A 20,453-nucleotide genomic window follows, 5' to 3' on the forward strand; every position below is an offset into this window, starting at 1 on the left:
TAGAAATCTTTTCTCCATCTCTTATTGATTCATTCCATTTTCCATTGTGAATGTTCCAAATCTTTACAAATTTCTTCTGATTATGAAGAAACAAACAAGCTCTTACTTATGAACAACTAGGTGATACTAGTACTAGAGTCAGGAAGAGCTAAACCTCAGACACTACCTGTGTGATCCTGGACAAATCCCTTAACCTCTATATGCTTCAGTTTTATCAACTGAAAAATGGAGATAATGAACATACCTACTTTCAGAGGTTGTTGTGAGGATCAATTGAGATGAATTTGTAAAGCACTTTATAAACTTTAATGTAATTTATGAATGTTATTATTATTTCTTTGCTAAATTAAAGATCATCTGAAATGAGATCCTATGCCTTCCTCATCTCTGTCCTATAAAATCTCTTTTCTTCCTTCTCTTCTACTCTTGTCTCTTAGGCTATAGCTTTCCTCATCTTTGATAAGAATTACCTTTCCTTTGTGTCTTCAATCCTATTATCATTTACTATCACCAGAGCCTACTCAATAATGATACCTACTTCTTTTGTAAATTCAATTTCTTTCTACAGGTTCTTTGTATTTTGCCTACAAAACACAATTTGGTCTGAACATCCTAATAGTAAAACAAAACAAAATTTCTCCTCTTCACTATCATTTCTATAATCATCTTGTTTCTTGTTCCATTTTATATCTAAATTAAGGGGACAAACCTGTCTATAATTGCTGCCTCCATTTCCTTACTACTCATTAATTCCTCAGTCTCTAGTATCAATCTACCATCTCTAGTCCACTGAAAATGCCCCCTCAAATGTTATCAAAAAAAATCTCTCTATCGAAGATTTACTCCCTCTTAAAATTTTCTCCATCTTTTATTTCCATGGCACTAGAGCCTTCTGATTTATTTATTCATCTAGTATTTTATGAAAAAATATTATACCAATTAAATCAATGAACAAGTATTTAAAAAACACACCCTGTATGGAGAACACTATGCTACACATGAGGATGTAAACAAGAAAAGTTAGATACCTGACTCCAAAGAGTTTATGATCTAGTGAGAATAATAGAAATAATAAGATTAATGATAATAGCCTACTCTTCTGTCATTTCCTCCTCTCTCTCCTCTGATGATTCTTCTATTGCTAATTCCTAAATATAAGTATTCCATAAAGTTATACCACCAACTAGCTTCTATTCATAGCCATAGCCTCTCTTTCAGTAGGTACCTTTTGACTCTCTCCTTAAATTTAAGATGCCTCAAACTTACATATTATTGAACCCCTAAACCAACTCTTTTTCTATATTTCTTGATTTTCAACCCCTTGATTCTTTCTGATCTCATTAAGGGTTTTCTTGGCGAATTTACTAGAGTAGTTTGCCATTTCCTTCTCCAGGTCATTTTCTCAATGAAGAAACCAAGACAAATAGGGTTAAGTGATTTTCTCAGGGTCACTCAGCTAATATTTGAGACTAGTTTTGAACTCAAGGAGATGAATCTTCCTTACTCCAGGCCAGGCACACTGTCCACTGTATCATCCTAGCTGTCCCATTTTTAAAATTATGGCAGCACTATTATCCTACTCAATTAAACCTAGAAAACTTGGAACCCATATTTGACTTCTCCCTCTCTTTGCTTCTGTCTTCCACTTGTTTCATAATCATTTGCAAACCCCATTGGTTCTACCTTCTTACTGTTTTTGGCAAATTTTATTTTTTTTTATATTGTCAGTATCCAGTTCAACTTCTCATCATCACTCATCTGGGTTCAAGTGCTCTTCTTATTTCCAATCTCTATATTTTCTAATCTATTCTACATGCTATCATTATTATAGGAATCTTCCTATAGAATGCCTATGATTATGCTGTCTCCAATAAATGGTTTTCTTTTGCTTAGATAAGTACAACTCCCCATTTAAGACCTTCATGATCTAATTCTAGCCTACCTCTCTAGAACATTTCATATCCAGTTATTTCCTAACATTTACCCTAAGATGTAGCCAAATGGAATTACTCATTGCTCTCTGAACATATATCATGGTTCTCTATTTCACTGTCTTTTTCTCATGATCTTTCTCTATTTAGAGAATATAGATAATCCAAAATACTATGTCTACCAAAAATAACTGATTCTCTGCTTTTGTTTTTTTCCACAATAGAGAAGGCAATACAACAAAGATCCAATATTGAGTCCTGCCCCTTTCTCTAACTTGCTTTGTGATGTAACATAAATATCTTTAATTTCATTAAGATTTCCTCATTTATCGAATGTAATAACCTGTTTGCCTTGGGGGCAATAAAAATCAAAAACAAGGATAGTACTCTTCATTCCCTACTTTTGCCTTTTTTCTTTTTAGAGCTAACTGGGATTTTCTTTTATTAGCTTTCAAAAAGGTTTCAAAAAACTCTGTGTTGTATGCTGACAACTGCCAACAATCAAACTACAGGTTGTCTTGTCTCCCACTAACATGCTAAAGGATCCACAACTAAAGTAGATGTCCCTAAAAGGTATGTGCTGGGAGTTGGCTGGATATGATGGAATGGTGGGAGAACAGGGAAAACTTGCACTGTGAATTTTCCAAAGGAGTAATAATGGTTCCCAATGATTTATTGAAGAAACATTTATTTAGTGATTATTTGTACATAAAGTACTTAATTAGGCATAGGAAAGTTCAACAGGGAGATATAACTGTCAAAGAAAAATATAAACTACACCATAATAATAAGATTAATTTCTACTAGTTGTATTTGTTATGTAGGTTAACACAGATATAATTCTCCCATTTTGGATGTCTTTGAGCCAGGCTTGTGCTTTCTTTGGTAAAGGGAGTTCATGGAAAAACAAACAAACAAACAAACAAAAAACTCAATTTGTCAATGCAGATTGATTCATCTCCTACTCTTCAAATTATCATCTATGGAAGATTACCTGGTAGAGCGGAGAAATTAAGTATTTGACCAGCATCAAAGAGATAGATGTATGAGGTAAAACTTGAATTCATGTCTTTCTGACTCAGGTTATTCCATATTACTATAACCCTGTTCATTTTATAGATAAGAATACTGAAGTTATTTTGCATAGTTATATGGTTAATAATAATGACAGTAATCTCATCCAGATCTTTTTTCTCCAAATTAAGTGCTCTTTCTGATACTTTTTACATGGTACCATATTGTCTCTTAATTTCCTCATTTATAGAATTAGAGATTTAGACTAGATTAATAATAAGTGATAGAAATATCAAAGTTGCTATTATATACTCATTTTACCAATGGGAAAACTGAGGTTGAGAGAGGTTAAATAATGTGCTTAGTAAGTATCTTTAGACAGATATGAATTCAAATGTTCATGACTTCAGAACTAGCAGTCTATGCATCATGCTCTAAAAATTATTAACTTTTAAAAGTAGGCAAAACTGTCACCAGCAACAGAAGGGAGAAGCAGGAATGAGTACTAAGGGTGTAGCATAAATTGACCTTATTTTTTCCCACAGCTAACTATGAATACCAGGCTCCAAGGGGAGGACAATCGGACAGTTGCCACCCAATTCATCCTTTTGGGATTCCCCACACAGCCTACCATTCAGCTACTCCTCTTCTCACTCTTTTTGGTAGCTTACCTGCTGACCTTGCTGGAGAACTTTATGATCATCATTGCCATCCGTAGTGATGGGCAACTCCACAAGCCCATGTACTTTTTCTTGAGCCATCTTTCCTTCCTAGAAATGTGGTATGTCACTGTCATTAGTCCCAAAATGCTGGTGGATTTCCTCAGCCATGACAAGAGCATCTCATTTGCAGGCTGCATGACCCAACTCTACTTTTTTGTTACCTTTGTCTGTACTGAGTACATACTCCTTGCTGTTATGGCCTTTGACCGTTATGTAGCCATTTGCAACCCACTCCGCTACCCAGCCATTATGAGCAACCAGCTCTGCAGTGCCCTTGCTGGGGGTTGCTGGTTCTGTGGCCTGATGACTGCCATGATTAAGATGGTTTTCATTGCTAGACTCCGCTACTGTGGCAAGCCCCATATCAACCACTACTTCTGTGACATCTCCCCACTCCTCAATGTCTCCTGTGAGGATTCCTCCCAGGCTGAGCTGGTAGACTTTTTCTTGGCTCTGATGGTTATTGCTGTGCCACTCTGTGTGGTGGTAACATCGTATGTTGCTATCATCACCACCATCCTAAAAATTCCTTCAGCCCAGGGCCGCTACAAAGCCTTCTCCACCTGTGCTTCGCACCTCACAGTTGTCATTCTCTTTTATTCCACTACCCTCTTCACCTATGCTCGACCCAAGCTCATGTATGCCTACAATTCCAACAAGGTGGTCTCTGTACTGTACACAGTCATTGTCCCGCTCCTTAACCCAGTCATCTACTGCCTGAGGAACCGAGAGGTAAAGATGGCCTTGAAAAAGACCATTCTTTGCAGAATTGGGGGAAATGGGGAAGACAGGACTTTGCATACTTGACTGTCAGACAGAGTCTTTATGGATCAGTCTCAAAACTGAATCTTTGCATGATAGCTGCCTGCACTTAGCTTTTTCCATTATTCCATAAATTACTTAGTTGTTAATTCTCATTTCTAAGGAATTAGTGCTCGCCATAAAGAATTAGGGAAAATAAGCATTAGAAGAGATTTCTAAGAATGCCTACTCTTTTTTTTTTTTCTCTTGAAGGAGAAGATGTGGGATAGTGAAGAAACACTAGCCTTGAAATCAGAAGATTGATATTTCAAGTATGACTCTTCCACTATTTTTGAACAAGCCATTAATCTCTCTATTTTTCCTCTTATGTAAAATAGAGGTGGGGTAGATGTGATGATAACATGTGCTATCCACTCACAGAGAATTTTTTCTGGTTCTATATTAAGTTTATTTCAGTAATTTGATTTTTTAAAATAATATTTCCCCAATTATAGATAAAAGCAACTTTTAACATTAATTAAAAAAAATTTTTTTGAGTTCCTCTGTTCAAATGGCAATCAAACTGTACCTTTGATACAGCAAATACCATTATCTGTATCCCAAAGAGATAATAAAAAGGAGGAAAGGACCCACCTGTACAAAAATATTTACAGCTGTTCCCTTTGTTGTGGCAAAGACTTGAAAATAGAGGGGATGCCAATTAATTGGGAAATTGCTGAACAAATTGTGGTATGTGAATGTAATGGAATACTGTTGTTCAGCAGATGGATTTCTGAAAAACCTGAAAGGATTTAAATGAACTGATGCTTAGTGAAGTGAGCAGAACCAGAAGAACATTACACAGTAACATACACAGTAATAGCAATATTGATAGGAATAGCAAAAATTGATCTCCAAGTTTTCTTCTCATCTCCCTCATTTCCTCCTGTTTAGACAATAAAGAATTTGTATTAGGTCATATATGTACAATCATGTAAAATATATTTTGATGTTAGTCATGTTCATAGAGATGTTTGTAAAAATCAAAAGAGAAAATATATGTAAGGTACTTTATAACTCTGAAGAGCTATAAAAATTTTATCATAACTTTATGTGCATTTTATGTACATATTACACTTATGCACAAATGTATACTAATTAATTGATAAAAGCATTGTGAAGAACAAATGGTCTATCAATCCATCCTTCTATCAATCAATAAAAAATAATATTTTACTTATCTACAGTATATGAGTACCATGTAAGCTATAGGAAGGATAGGAAGACAAAATTGAACCAGACCCTAACATCAAGTAGTTGACATTCTACTAGGAAAATGTAGCATGGTCACAGATGAGTAAATATAGGATCTTTATAAAATAAAGATTGTGGTGACTGAAATTTGGGGCACCAAAAATCAGAGCTTTTGAAGATGGTAATTCATAAGGTGAGCCTTGGGAACGAAGATTTCCAAGAAATAGAGTTAGGAGAATATTCTGGGTTTTATGGAAAGCCTGTACAAAGACATAAAGATGGAATAACATGTACACAAAACCATCAAACCGTTCAATTTAAATAGAACATATTTTTCTAAAGAGCTAGAGGAAGGTAAGCTTTTTTATTGTTTCACAAATGAGAAGTCAAGAAAAAATTCAGCTCCTCAAACTACTATTCTCAAATGAATAGATTAAAATGATTCTAAATTATAGTAAATTAATTATGTTTTACTAATATAAGTCTATAGCTGAACATGATTTTGAAAAATCAAATTTAGCAATCAAAACTTTGAATCTTAATAGGCTAGATTTACCTTTTAAAGATTAATGCCTTTTAAAGGCAACAAGTCATGGGACACCTAATTACATATATGTGTAATATATAAATGTCTATAATGTATATATATATATATACATATATATATATTCATATGCATGTAGGTATACATATACACATGTATAGATATAATTACATAGACATTAAAAATATATATATATATATAAAACTGTGTATATATGCACATATATATTCAATATAGAATACATATACATACAAACTTTAACAATAATCCAACTAACACAAGGGACTAGCACAAGATACAGCCAACTGAATAATAAACATATTAAAAGAAATGAGGAAAATATGATGGTATCAAAAATGTTCAGATGTTAACTGTGCTAAATCTGGCATAATGAAAAATCCATCATCACTGAAAGCGAAACAATATTAATTAAAAACAAATGTCAATAACATAAAAAATGATGAAATTAAGAACAAAAACCATGTAATGATATGGGAAATAAAACTTTAAAGCTCCAGTCAAATGAACAGAAATTGTTGGAAATGCAGCAAAATCTTCCACCATATTGAACTAGGCATAATACACAAAGATTCTTCATTGAACTTATAAAATGCCAGGCAACAAAGGCATTTTGAATAATGATAATAACAAATAGTTTGAGACTGTGTGTCACTAAATGGATTGACAAATGAGATTTATGTAGTTAATAAAGATGCCACCACAACAATTTTTCTTAATGGAAACATGGAAGCAAGTAATTCTTTGATTGTTGGCATTACAAATATTAAACAATAAAAGTGGAACAGTGAAGGGGTGAGTGGGAAATCTTAAAAATGATATTCATTGTTGAGGAGAAGAAAGAGAGAATAAACATTAAAAGTATATTTAAGTGAAAACTACAGAGTTCACTGAGCCCATTCAGAAATTTGGATTAGTATTGGTGTATCCCACTATGAGTGTTCTCTCTGTTTATGTATAAGAAAAATGAAGAAAGAAGGAAAAGCTTAAACAAAAATTTTTAAAACTATATAAGAAACAGGACTAATAAAGAAACTGGTATCAGAAGTGTCGACATATTTGAGGGTAAGTGTCTGTATGTAATAAAAATTAGGATCAGAAATGTGAAATGTGAGAGGAGGTCAGCAGAAAAGTTAGGCTGGATAAGGAGATCTGAGAATAATTGACATTAAGATGACAATTAAATCCCGGAAAGTTGTTAGGTTAACCCTTGGGAATGGTTTAGAAGGAGAAGAAAAGAGTGCTGCAGAATATTTGCTGATAGACATGGTGTCCTAAATAAAGATCCAGAAAAGAAAACTGAGGAATGTTAAAATTAGGATAACTAGAAGAAAGGATTGTTACAGAAGCCTAAAGAGAAGTAAGTATTATGTAGAAGAGCATGATTACCCATGTCAAAAGCTGCAGAAAAGTCAAAGTGGATAAAGATTGAGAATAAGCCATTAAATTTGGCAATGACAAAATTATTGGTTACCTTGGAGAGAGCCATTAGAATGATGTAATAGGATTGAGCTGTATGAGAGAAGGAAATATATAGATGAATTATGAACGTAGAAATTATATGAACTTGGAAACAGATTGAATATGTGGTGTGAGGGAAAATGAAGAGTGATGGATGACACAACATTGAGGATGGGAAGGATGGTGGGAGAAAAGATAATGAAAAGGGAAAAATATAATGAGTTCTGTTTTGACCACATTAAGTTTGAGATGTCTTGCAAAATATCCAACTCCAAATACCTAGTAAGTTATCATGACACTAGACTGGAGGTCAAGAGAAAAGGGACTTTAACTGCCATGACATATATCATATAAAAATATTCAACAATATATTACATCTAATAATATGATATACATATTAAAAACCAATATTGTATGGAAAAAAATAAAAGTAGAGAAGTGAAAGGGATTAAACAATAAAGTTGTTCATCCTTTGTTTTTGAAAAGGACCAATGATATTCCAGGGTGTACTTTTGACTTATGGGGTAAATTGGATTTAAGTGAGATAGAGTTGCACAAAGTAGCCTTATGCTCTCTCCCACAATTATTGAAGTTCACTGACAAGACAAAAGTCAGAATGACTAGTGATAGCCCAGGATGCAACATATGACTTTAGGGTCTTTGACCAAGCTCTAAGCTCTCCCACTGTACCTGTTTCAATCACTTCATAACCATTGGAACAAATTGTTTTCATCTGCTGGGGAAGTCTTCACCTTATTTGAGTAAACATTTCCTAACTCACTGATGAATTTGAGATCTGTCAGTTACCCTCAATTTAAATGGAGTTTTCAGGGGAAAATGCTACCTTTGTTGTAAGAGCTTGCTGTTCATCTACCTTTGTTGTCCACCTTTCATCCAAGGCTCCAAGAAACTGTGGCACATGCAGCAACCACACCCTGGCAAAACCATTTCCATTAATAGATTAAAATCAGGTAATAAAGACCTAGAATTACAGTAGTACAGTGTTCAACAAAAATAGGATAAAAATACTAGGGAAATTAAATGTATTATTTGACAACTACTGTTGTTTAAAATTGGATTACATTTTAGTGAAACAGTAAAATTAGTGAAAAAGACCAACATTTCATTCTATACATAATAGGGCATTCCAAATGTGTAAACATGCTAATTATAAAAACAAAATAAAGGACATGGGTTTACTATATATTTCACAGGGTTGAAGAAGGGACAAATTCTTAAATTGTGACTGTATATGTATATCCATATATATATATATATATATGTGTGTGTGTGTGTGTGTGTGTGTGTGTGTGTGTGTGTGTGTGTGTGTGTGTGTGTTGGTTTTTCTAATTAATAAATTTCCCCATAAAATCCAACAAAAATCAATGCCACATAAAAAGTCAGCTTGAAATAAAAAATTAAATATTTTGTATCAAATCCTTCTAGTAGAAAATTGATATCCAAAATCCATTAACATAATGATCAAAATATATGAGCAATCAGAACTCCAAAAAAGAAATTAAATTATCAGCTTAGTTTGTGCTTTGGAAAAATTTGTAATCTTTGGTTTCAGAAATGTGCCTCCTTCCCTCCACTGTTATAGATAAAATCCAGTTATGCTGTAATATTGGTAAACATTAAACAGCTTGTTCTCTTAAAATAACATACTTATGAAACACATTTAAATTTAATATACATTATTAATATTTCTGTCATTTTGTCAAATTTATTCAATCAACAAAGCAAAAAATAATCCCCTGATTTGTACAATTTCTGATTTCCAATGTATAAATGATCACAACAAAATTTTACAATTGACTGTTAACAGCTGGAGTAAATTGATAGTAGTACAATAATATCTCTGTTACATGTTATCTCATTATGTGAGATTTTGTTTATGTTCTGTCATAAATTCATTACAGTGGAACTACTCAGCATATTGGAGGATTCTTCTACTTTTTTGGCATGGTGTACATATCACTGATGCACATGGATATATTCTTTGCTCTATATTAAAACACCCTTACATTTTTTCCCATGCATCCATTTTGGTGACAACTTTTTAAAAATTAATTTTATAATTATATTTTTTTTGATAGTACATATGCATGGGTAATTTTTTTACAGCATTATCCCTTGTACTCACTTCTTTTCTGAATTTTCTCCTCCCTCCCTCTACCCCCCTTCTCTAGATGACAGGCAATCCCATACATGTTAAGGTAAATGTGTTACAGTATATCCTAGATACAATATATGTGTATAAAACCAAATTTCTTGTTGCACGGTAATTAATGGATTCAGAAGGTATAAGTAACCTGGGTAGAAAGACAATAGTGCAAACAGTTTACACTCAATTCCCAGTGTTCCTTATCTGAGTGTAGCTGATTCTGTCCATCATTGATCAACTGGAATCGAATTAAATCTTCTCTATGTTGAAGATATCCACGTCCATCAGAATACATCCTCGTACAGTATCATTGTTGAAGTGTATAATGATCTCCTGGTTCTGCTCATTTCACTCAGCATCAGTTCATGTAAGTCTCTCCAAGCCTCTCTGTATTCATCCTTCTGGTCTTTTCTTACAGAGCAATAATATTCCATAACATTCATGTACCATAATTTACCCAACCATTCTCCAATTGATGGGCATCTAATTCATTTTCCAGTTTCATCAAACTGTGCATACCTTTTGATCCAGCAGTGTTTCTACTGGGCGTGTATCCTAAAGATGTCATAAAGGAAGGAAAGGTACACATATGGGCAAAAATGTTTGGGGCAGCCCTTTTTTGTAGAGGCAAGAAACTGGAAAAAGTGAATGTCCATCAGTTGGAGAATGGTTGAGCAAATTATGGTATATAAATGTTATAGAATATTATTGTTCTGTAAGAAACAACAAGCAGGCTGATTTCAGAGAGACCTAAAGAGACTTACATGAACTGATGCTAACCTAATGAGCATAACCAGGAGATCATTGTACACCACCACAACAAGATTATATGATGATCAATTCTGATGGACATAGTTCTCTTCAACAATAAGATGATTCAGACCAGTTCCAATGGATCTTGTGATGAAAAGAACCATCTACAACCAGAGAGATGTGTGTGGGAACTGAGTGTGGTTCACAACATCACATTTTCACACTTTTTGTTGTTGTTTGCTTACATTTTATTTTCTTCTTTATTTTTTTCTTTCTTATTTGATTTTTTTGTGCAGCAAGATAATTGCATAACTATGTATTGCATATATTGGATTTAACATATATTACTACCATGTTTAACATGTATTGGACTACTTTCCACTTAGGAGATGGGTGAGAGAAAAGAAAAAAATTGGAACACAAGATTTTGCAAGGGTTAATGTTGAAGAATTATCCATGCATATGTTTTGAAAAATAAAAAAAAAAAATAAAGAAAAAAAAACCAACTCATTTTGGGTGCCAATTGACTTAAAAGGGTTCCATAGAAGAATTAAATGGAGAAGTGATGAAAAGCAGTAAGCTTTTGGTTTAGTATGTTTTAAAGTAAACTATGATGACTTAACTAGAGGCATAAAGACAAGAATGTATTTTGAATTCAGGGAGATCATAAAATCAGTCTTTCAATTCATTGGGGAAACTACATACATAAATAAATAAAAAAATATATATAGTGATAGAAGAGACTAAGAAGAAGAAGGAAGAGGAGGAAGAGGAAGAAAAGGAGGAGGAGGAGAAGGAACAGGAGGTGGAGGAGGAGGAAGAGGAGGAAGAGGAGGAAAAGGAGGAGGAGGAGAAGGAACAGGAGGTGGAGGAGGAGGAGAGGAGGAAGAGGAGGAAAAGGAGGAGGAGGAGAAGGAACAGGAGGTGGAGGAGGAGGAGAGGAGGAAGAGGAGGAAAAGGAGGAGGAGGAGAAGGACAGGAGGTGGAGGAGGAGGAGAGGAATGAACAGGAGGAGGAGGAGGAGGAGGAGGAGGAGGAGGAGGAGGAGGAGGAGGAGGAGGAGGAGGGTAAGAAGAGGAGTTGGTTGACAGGTAGAAGAAAAACCAAGAAACATCCAATAAATGACAGAAACTTTGAGAGGAGAGATTATTCAGAAAGTAAGGCTTGTCAAAATGTAATGCTGAAAGATGATGTCATTGAATTTGACAACTAAGAGAGGTCTTTCTTAATTTTTAGAGACTTTTTAGTTGAGTGAGCAATCAGAAACCAAATTATTAGTGGTTGAAAAGTGAAACAGATAGTATTTTTTCCCCATAAAAGTTTTGGCTAATGAAATAGGTTAGCAAAAATAAGTAAAGGATTAATAAATGTGAGGTCTTTTATGGAGAGAAGACATGGTGTGAAAGAGGAACAATAATGGGCAGCTAAGTGGTGCAGTGGTTAGAGCACCAGCTCTGAAGAAAGGAGAACCTGAGTTCAAATCTGTCCTCAGATACTTAACATTTCCTAGCTGTATGTCCCTGGGCAAATCACTTAACCCTAATTGCCTCAGAAAAAAAAAAGAGGACCAACAAGGTGGTAACTTAGCATCTATGCGTATTCTGTACAACAACAACTCTTTAAATTCATCTTCTTGGCTAAGCCTAGTCCACAGGTTTCTAGACATCTGTTTCTGTACAGAACTGGAGGCTGGAGTGTGTGTTGGGGAGAGTAATTCCCTTGATTTCCTGGTTAGGACTAATTTAGGTGCTTTTTCTAGGCCTAACTTCATCCTCCTAATCATTTTATTTATTATCTTGTTGTTTTTTGACATTAGATATTCAATCCAACAAATATTTATTAAGTAAATGTTATTTGTCAAACACTTTTCTAAATATTAGAGATAGAATTAATAAAAAAAGAAAGATAAAAGATAACCCCTGCTCTTCAGGAGCTTACAGTCTTATGGGAAAAGATAATGCATAAAAGGAGGCAGGAAAGTAGGAAGGCGGATGGTACATCATGGAGAACTTGGTGCGAGGCATCTTGTTCTGTAGAGCTGAAGTCAGGCTGAGCAGCAAATGCAAAGTAGAGTGAACTGCATCCAATTTCTGACTTTGATAAAGGAATGCTTTGAGAGGAATTCGGTATTCTGCCCTCCCATCAGAAGATAGAGGTGGCTGAGGGAAATGATATCAAGCAAGGATTTAGTTAGAAGCTAGGTGATGAGTTTAGAAGTGATGAGTTTATCCTGGAAGGATAACTCCACAGAGTTAAAACCAAGTAGGCCAGCAGATGCCAAGTGGAAATATATTATATTTTCTCTAATTTTTTTCAGTCTTTTGAATCTTGCCAACTAAATGATTTAATGAACCTAGGTCACTGAACCTAGAGTTGGAAAGTATAAGTTCAAATCAAGACTCAGATACTTACCAGCTTTGTGATCCTGAGAAACCATTGAACTTTTGTTTTCTCAGCTCTAAAATAGGGAATAATAATAGCATCTACTTCATAAGTTTATTGAAAAGATCAAATGAGAGAATGTTTGTAAAGCACTTCGTATTGTGTCTGGAACATAGTAGGTACTTATCAAATTTTTGGCAGTCAGGTGATACAAATGCTAAAATGCCAAGCCTGGAGTCAGAAAGACCTGAATTTTTGAGTGGGATGGTTAACTCTATTTGGCCTCAAACTGGGTCTCTTGTACCTTTTAGCTGACTCCTAATTTCCATTGGATTCATTGTCCATGAATCTTTAAACTTCAGAATGTTGAATGTTAAGCGTCTTTTCTAGCCTTTCTAACTTGAGTGCTCAGACCTCAGATGTCTGAGCTGTCCAAATCATAACTCCATAGCACCACAGTGAGAACAGTTGTTCTGATTGTTGCCACTATTCTGAGTTACTAATGTCTTTATTCTGCTACGGAGCATTATAAACTACATATATCTGGGGAAAGAAGATACTCCTACTGGCCCCTAGATTTTGACTGACTGCTTATACCATTACTGGATGCTTTCATAAATGCTTCCTTGATTTTTATTCTGCTGTGAATTTCATTTTTGTTCGAATTGGTAAAGGGAAGATAGAAGTCTGCTTCCTATTCAAGTGGCCATCTTGGAAAGAAAGCAATATATTTGTATATTCATAGACCTTCTAATACTATTTCCATCTTTTGTCATGATTTCCATTTTCCTGTATGAGATGACAGTTGTTCTAATTTGTATTTCTCTTATTATGATTTGAAATAGTCTTCATATGTTTAATTCAATAATTTATTAGTTATGCCTGACTCTTCATGATCCCATTTGGGATTTTCTTGGCAATGATATGAAGTAAACTGTCATTTTTTTTCTCCAGCTCATTTTACAGATTGAAAAACTAAGACAAAAAGAGTTAAGTGACTTGCCCAGAATCAAAGTAAGTATCTGAAGTCAGATTTGGATTCCTGAAGATGTCTTCCTGACTCTAGGTCTGGAAATCTATCCATTGCACCACCTAGTGGTCTAATCTTTTGTATAGATGCTAAGAATGTATAATTCTTTTGTAAAAGTTTTGTTTATTCAGCAAAACTAATACTAGATTTGTATCCCAAAGGCATCAAAGAAAAGGGGAAAGGACTTATTGATATAAAAATATTTATAGCAACTCTTTTAATAGTGGTAAAACATTGGAATTTGAGGAGATAGTCATCTATTGGGAATGGTTGAATAAGTTGTTGGTATATAATTGTGACAGAAGACTATTCTATTATAAAAAAAATGATGAATTGGATGGTTTCAAAAAACTTAGGAAAATTTTTATGAATTGATATAAAGTGAAGTGATCAGAACCAGAGAAACATTTTACACAATAACAACAATATTTAAGGATGAAATAAAGACATTAGTATCTATGCAAAAAACTCTTGAAGAAATAAATTCCAAGGGGAGGATTCTGAAGACGGAGGAATAGGTTGGCAAACTTCAAGTTCTCCCAATTTCCCCCATAAATAGAACAAACTTGTGCTTCAGGGCAAACATAGACTAGTGAAAAATCAAGATAACTTGGAGCAAAACAGGGGTCCTTCTAGTACAACCTGAGAAGATCTGAAGAAAATACCCTGGGTGGAAGATTAACCTGACTGAAGAGCAGACACTTATGGCCTAGATCAGTGGAAACATCAAGTGGGGACCCCTTTGGTAGCTGGAAGTAGCTGGAGCCTCAGAAGGAACCACAAAGACTTTAGCTCCCAGACTATTTGTGCAGTTTGGGTCTGAGTCCAGGAGATTAATGGAATCTCAGCTTATTAGGAACACCAGACCCAGCTGGACTGCAGGGATGAGGACCTGGGAGAGAAGAAACCAGCACACCTGGCAAGTGCAAAAGCAGTGGGCAAGGACACTGCTGGCTGTGGGAACTTGCCAAAGGATGGAGCTCTTCGTTAGGGGTTCCTGGTCAGAGTGGAGAGCTGAAGGGAAGCTTAAGGCACCATCCTCCCACCTAAAGATTAAAGGTGCTTCTACTTATATCTCTTATTTAAAAAAATGAACCAGCAAAGAAGAAGGAACCCCAACATTAAAATGTATTATGGGAACAGGGAAGACTGGGATTCATCTTCAGAGAACACTTTAGAAAAATAAAGTTTCTGCCCCTAAGAGTAATGTGAAATGGCTTCCTGCCCAAAGAAAATTGTAGAAGAACTCAAAAAAGAATTTAAAAATCAAATGGGAGACATTTAGGAAAAAACTAAAAAAAATAATAAAAACCATTCCAGAAAAACAAGATTATGAAAAAAAAATTAACCAACTAGAAAAGGAGCTACAGGGTCTCAACAATGAAAATAATTCTCTAAAAAATAGAATTGGGCAAAGGGAAGCCAATGAAACTATTAGAGACAAAAAATTAACAAAACATGATAAAGAATGAGAAAATAGAACAGAATGTGAAACATAAGAAAAATGACAGATTTGGAGAATAGATTAAGAAGAAAAAAATATAACAATAATTGGATTAATAGAATATCAGCCCTGAAGTCAGGAGGACCTGAGTTCAAATCTGGTCTCAGACACAATACTTCCTAACTGTGTGATTCTGGGTAAGTCACTTAATCCCAGTTGCCTCAGCAAAAAAAAAAAAAAAAAAAAAAAGGGGGGGGGGAAAGAAATAGAAAGAAAAAGAAAAAAGAAACAGAAAGAAAGGAAGAAAGGAAGAAAGGAAGAAAGGAAGGAAGGAAGGAAGGAAGGAAGGAAGGAAGGAAGGAAGGAAGGAAGGAAGGAAGGAAGGAAGGAAGGAAGGAAGGAATAGAAAGGAAGGGAGGAAGGAATAGAAAGGAAGGGAGGAAGGAAGAAAGAAAAAGGAAAAAGAAGAATAATTGCGTTGACAGAAAGTTATAACCAACAAGAGAACCTTGATATAGTAATGCAGGAAATAATCTAAGAAAATTTTCCTGGAATGATAGAATATGAGGGGAAAGTAGAAATAGAAAAAAATCCACTGATCACCACCTCAAAGAGCTTCTTTGTGGAAAACACATGGAGATATTATTGCCAAATTTTAAAATTCCCAGATCAAAGAGAAAATTTTGCAAGAAACAAGGAAAAAAAATTCAAATATTCTGGAGCTACAATTAGAATTGTTCAAAATTTGTCAGCAGGTACAATAAAAGACAGCAGGTCCTGGAATAATATCTATTGGCAGTCAAAAGAACTAGGCCTGTATCCAAAAGTATCATAGCCAGCAAAATTGTCCATAATTTTGAAAGAGGAAAAAATGGATATTCAATGAACTTAACAGATTTTCAGGACTTTCTATCAACAAAACCAGAACTTAACAGACAGTTTAACATATAAGAGGCAATATCAAAGATGAATTTCAAGGAACTCAACATGGACAAATTGCTTAAACATGGACAGATTGTTTATTATTTATTTTTTGTACTGGAAATGTGTACTATTAAGATTTACATGAACAATAGGGTAGCTCAAAAGAAAAATTGACAGAGTAAGGTGAAAATAGTAATTGTATACAAATGAGCTGCAGAGGAAGAATAGACACAAAGATAGAGTGAGGAAGAGAGTTTATAGTTCTGAAAACATACTCACATTGGGAATGGGTTTAATAGGCAAGACTATACATATATACCATGAAGGATATATCCCACTTCATCTATAAAGAAATAAGCAGAGAGGGCTTGGATGGATGGGAAAGCAAAGGGTGAGGGAAGAAGACAAGGGAGGGATTCTTGGGTGGGGTGAGGTTAAGTAATAGCAAGACAAGTTATGTAGAAGAATTTAATTAAAGAATCAGCAGTTTTATGAAAAATATATGTCTATGTGGGATGTGTGTGTGTGTGTGTGTGTGTGTGTGTGTGAATGTGTGTATGTGTGTGTGTGAATGTGTGTATGTGTGTGTGTGTGAATGTGTGTATGTGTGTGTGTGAATGTGTGTATGTGTGTGTGTGTGAATGTGTGTATGTATGTATCTATCCATATATGTTTACATAAATAAATCTTTTAACTACAGCTTGCTTGGGGGTAGTGGGAGAATAAAAGGGAGGGGTGGGAATAAAGTAAATAAAGTGCACAGCAGTAAACCAAAGAACAATTTATAAGGAAGTAAAGAAAAAATGGACATTCATGAATATTATTTTTTCTGCTAGTATATACTCTTTCTTGATCTGGTAATTTGTTATATATATTTGCCTCTTCCCTAATATTCTGCTGTGCACATGACAATGTTATCTTTTATTTTGCTTTATTTTGTTTTGTATTCCCTTTTTTTCCCTTTTTTTCTTAAAAAGAATTTTTTAAATTAAAAAAAATAAAAAGAACATTATATTAAAAAAAGAAAAGAAAAAAAATAAAAAAGAAACAAATTCCACCTAGCTGCCTCATATCTCATATTATAAAACCATTGGTTTAAAGCAAGAAAAGACTTAAGTAATGATCTGGTTGAATCATCTCATTAAGATGAGGAAACTGAGATTGATATACCTAAGATAAAGAGGCACCAATGGTTTGACTCCAAATCCATTATGCAGTTATTACTAAAAACCAAAAACAAACAAACAAAAAAACCAAACAAAAACATTTTTTCTTTCTTAGATTCAGCATAACATTTAATTGTAAGCTTACCCTCTGTTCTATTCATGTTTTATAAGAACAAAATACCAAAGGCATTCTTATTAGAAATAAATCCTCTGATATTTTGTGACAAACTCATCCTTATATTTAAATAATCTGAATATGTATCCAAGAGCCAAAGTATCTCACAGCAGGAACTTCTAATAAGATTCTGCATTCTCCTCACTTTTCATATGAACAATAGTAAATCTTCCCCAACGTATCAATAGTTGTATTAAAATATAATTTAAATAATGTATAATTAGAAATGCTAACTAAGATCTTACTTTCCTCAGATTGACAAAAACTGAGATGAAAGAAAAAATGAAAAATGCTGCAATATATGTTGGAAAATTGGTATATTAATACACTAGGAACTGTGGTTTATTCTAATCATTCTGAAAAACATTTTCTAGGTATGCCCAAGAACTATTAAACTGTGGATATACCTTGACCAGTAATTCTGCTACTAAGTCTATACTCCAAAGAAATAGAAAAAATACAAAAAAAAAAAAAAAAGACCCATAGATGCAATAATATTTATAGTTCTTTTCATAATGACAAGGATTAGAAATTGAAGGGGTGTCCATTAATTGGGAAATGGCTTAAAAAAGTTCTGGCATATGAATATAATAGAATAATATTGTGCTGTAAAGAAATAATGCAGGGGATGGTTTTGGAGAAATGTAGGAAGATTTGTAAGAACTGATATAAAATTCAGTGAGCATTTGAAACAGAACCTCAAGTTTAAAAAAAAAAATAAAAACAATATTGTGAAGATAAACTTTGAAAAACTTAGGAATTCTGATTGACAAAATGACCAACCACAATTCCAGAGAATTCATGATAAAACATATTACCCACCTCCAGATATGGAGGTAACAGACTCAGAATATAGTTTGAGGTATTTTTTGGACATAGATAACATAGAGATTTGTTTTGCTTGTCTAAGTTTGCAATGTGCTTTCTCAAAAATAGGAGGGAAGTCTGAGAGTAAAATAAAATACAATTGAATTAAAAATATAAAATATTCATTTTATTTTTAAAACCTGACTTTTTCCTACATTTCCACTTTTATACTTTATATTCTTCCTTGTATTCTGTCATTCAGTGACAATGGCCTATTTGCTATTCTATGAACACAACACTGTCTCTGTTCTAACATTTTCATAGGCGACTGTCCTTCATGAATTTTCTCCCTTTATTCACCTCAATGCCTTGACTTTCCTGACTTCCTTTAAGTCTCAACAAAGGTTATACTTTCTACAAGAAGTATTTCCAGATTTTCCTCAACATCGCTTTCCTTAATTGATTTTTGCCAATTCATCTTGTGCGTATCTTCTTTGTACATAGCAGAACCAGGAATTCAATTTATATCATATCAATAACATTATAAAGAAAAGTAACTTTGAAAGACTTGGGAAGTCTGATCAAAGCAGTGACCAATCGCTATTCCAGAGGACTAATGATGAAACATGGGCCCAGGGAATCAAGATAAAATGGCTTCATTCTGTTACCTTGGTGATGACTAGCTGCACCCTCTATTGAGTTGAAAATTAATCCAGGACCACTCCTATTTAGCTTAAATTTAAGTGGTCTCATTCACCTGGAAATCTAGGCCTGGGGCAGTGATGCTATTGAAGGAACCTCATTCAATTGAAACCCCATTCTCAGATTTGGCATAAAAAAAGGCAATTTTAAACTCATTTTCTTGCAAAAGTCCAAAACAGGAATTATGCTTTACCAAGGATACTCTTGGCAGAACTGCCTACCAGGACTCCTGCCAGCTGTGAAGAGACCTTTTCAGTAAAAACCTCTTGTTATTTCTCTTCCAGGACCTTGCCTCTGACCTTGCCTCTGAAGAAGTCATTCTTTCTAGTCATTCTTAGTGCCAACAGAATAAAACTTCCCTTTTACCATCCAAACTTTTCGAGTTCGTGAATTCTTTTCATGTTGGATCTACCTTGACCAGAGAGGTTCCCACAATTCTCTGCATTGCCACTAATCAAAATGATTGAGCAACTGATCTAACAAAATACTCATCTCTAAATAGAGAAGCCATTGACTCAGGATGGAAATTGTGCCTATTTTTGGGCACAGTCAGTGCAAGGTTTGTTTTTCTAGAGTAGGTTTCTAATAAGTTTTTGTTTGTTTGTTTGTTTCTTTCTCAATGGGAGGAAAGAGGGACTGAAACTGGCCTTTATATGATTGAGAAAAATCAATTAAAAATAAAACTAAGAATAAAATAATGTGGTATAGACAATACAGAAGAAAGAGCTAATGGTGGATATATTCATGACCTCTCTCTTCTTGCAATTGGGGTTATATGACTTGCCTAGGGTCACAAAACTAGTAAGTATCAAGTGTCTGAGGTTAAATTTGAATTCAGGTCTTCCTGAATTTCTGGCTGGCGTTCTATTCAGTTGCCTCGTGATATTTCTACATCATAAGATCATAATTTTAAAGCAGGAAAAGATTTTATTGGTTTTCTAGTTAAATCTTAGTTTACCAGTAAGAAAACTGAGAATGAGATATATTAGATAAAGAAGCAGATGTGCCTCTCTGCCTCCAAATACATTATATAATTATTATTTGTTATATTCTGTTTTGCTATTTCTTGGTCTCATAACTTCACTGACTTTCCCTCACCCAATTCTAATTTTCAAAGAATTATTTTCTTTTTTAAGACTTTTTCTAGCTGGTTACCTTTTTTCCCATAAGCTTCTTACTTTTCTTGGATTTTTAAAATTTATTTATTTTGTTTTTTTT

General features: G+C 34.1%; 1 protein-coding gene across 1 annotated transcript; it reads left to right on the forward strand.

Annotated features, from left to right (window-relative positions):
• The first annotated feature begins 3,496 nt into the window (after positions 1-3,496).
• On the forward strand, positions 3,497-4,474 carry OR6Y1 (olfactory receptor family 6 subfamily Y member 1). The gene has a single exon (XM_074264788.1). It carries the CDS (start codon positions 3,497-3,499, stop codon positions 4,472-4,474), a length of 978 nt encoding a protein of 325 aa, XP_074120889.1.
• The last annotated feature ends 15,979 nt before the right edge of the window (positions 4,475-20,453 follow it).

The sequence above is a fragment of the Sminthopsis crassicaudata genome, chromosome 4, assembly GCF_048593235.1.
Source record: "Sminthopsis crassicaudata isolate SCR6 chromosome 4, ASM4859323v1, whole genome shotgun sequence".
NCBI classification, from domain to species: Eukaryota; Metazoa; Chordata; class Mammalia; order Dasyuromorphia; family Dasyuridae; genus Sminthopsis; species Sminthopsis crassicaudata.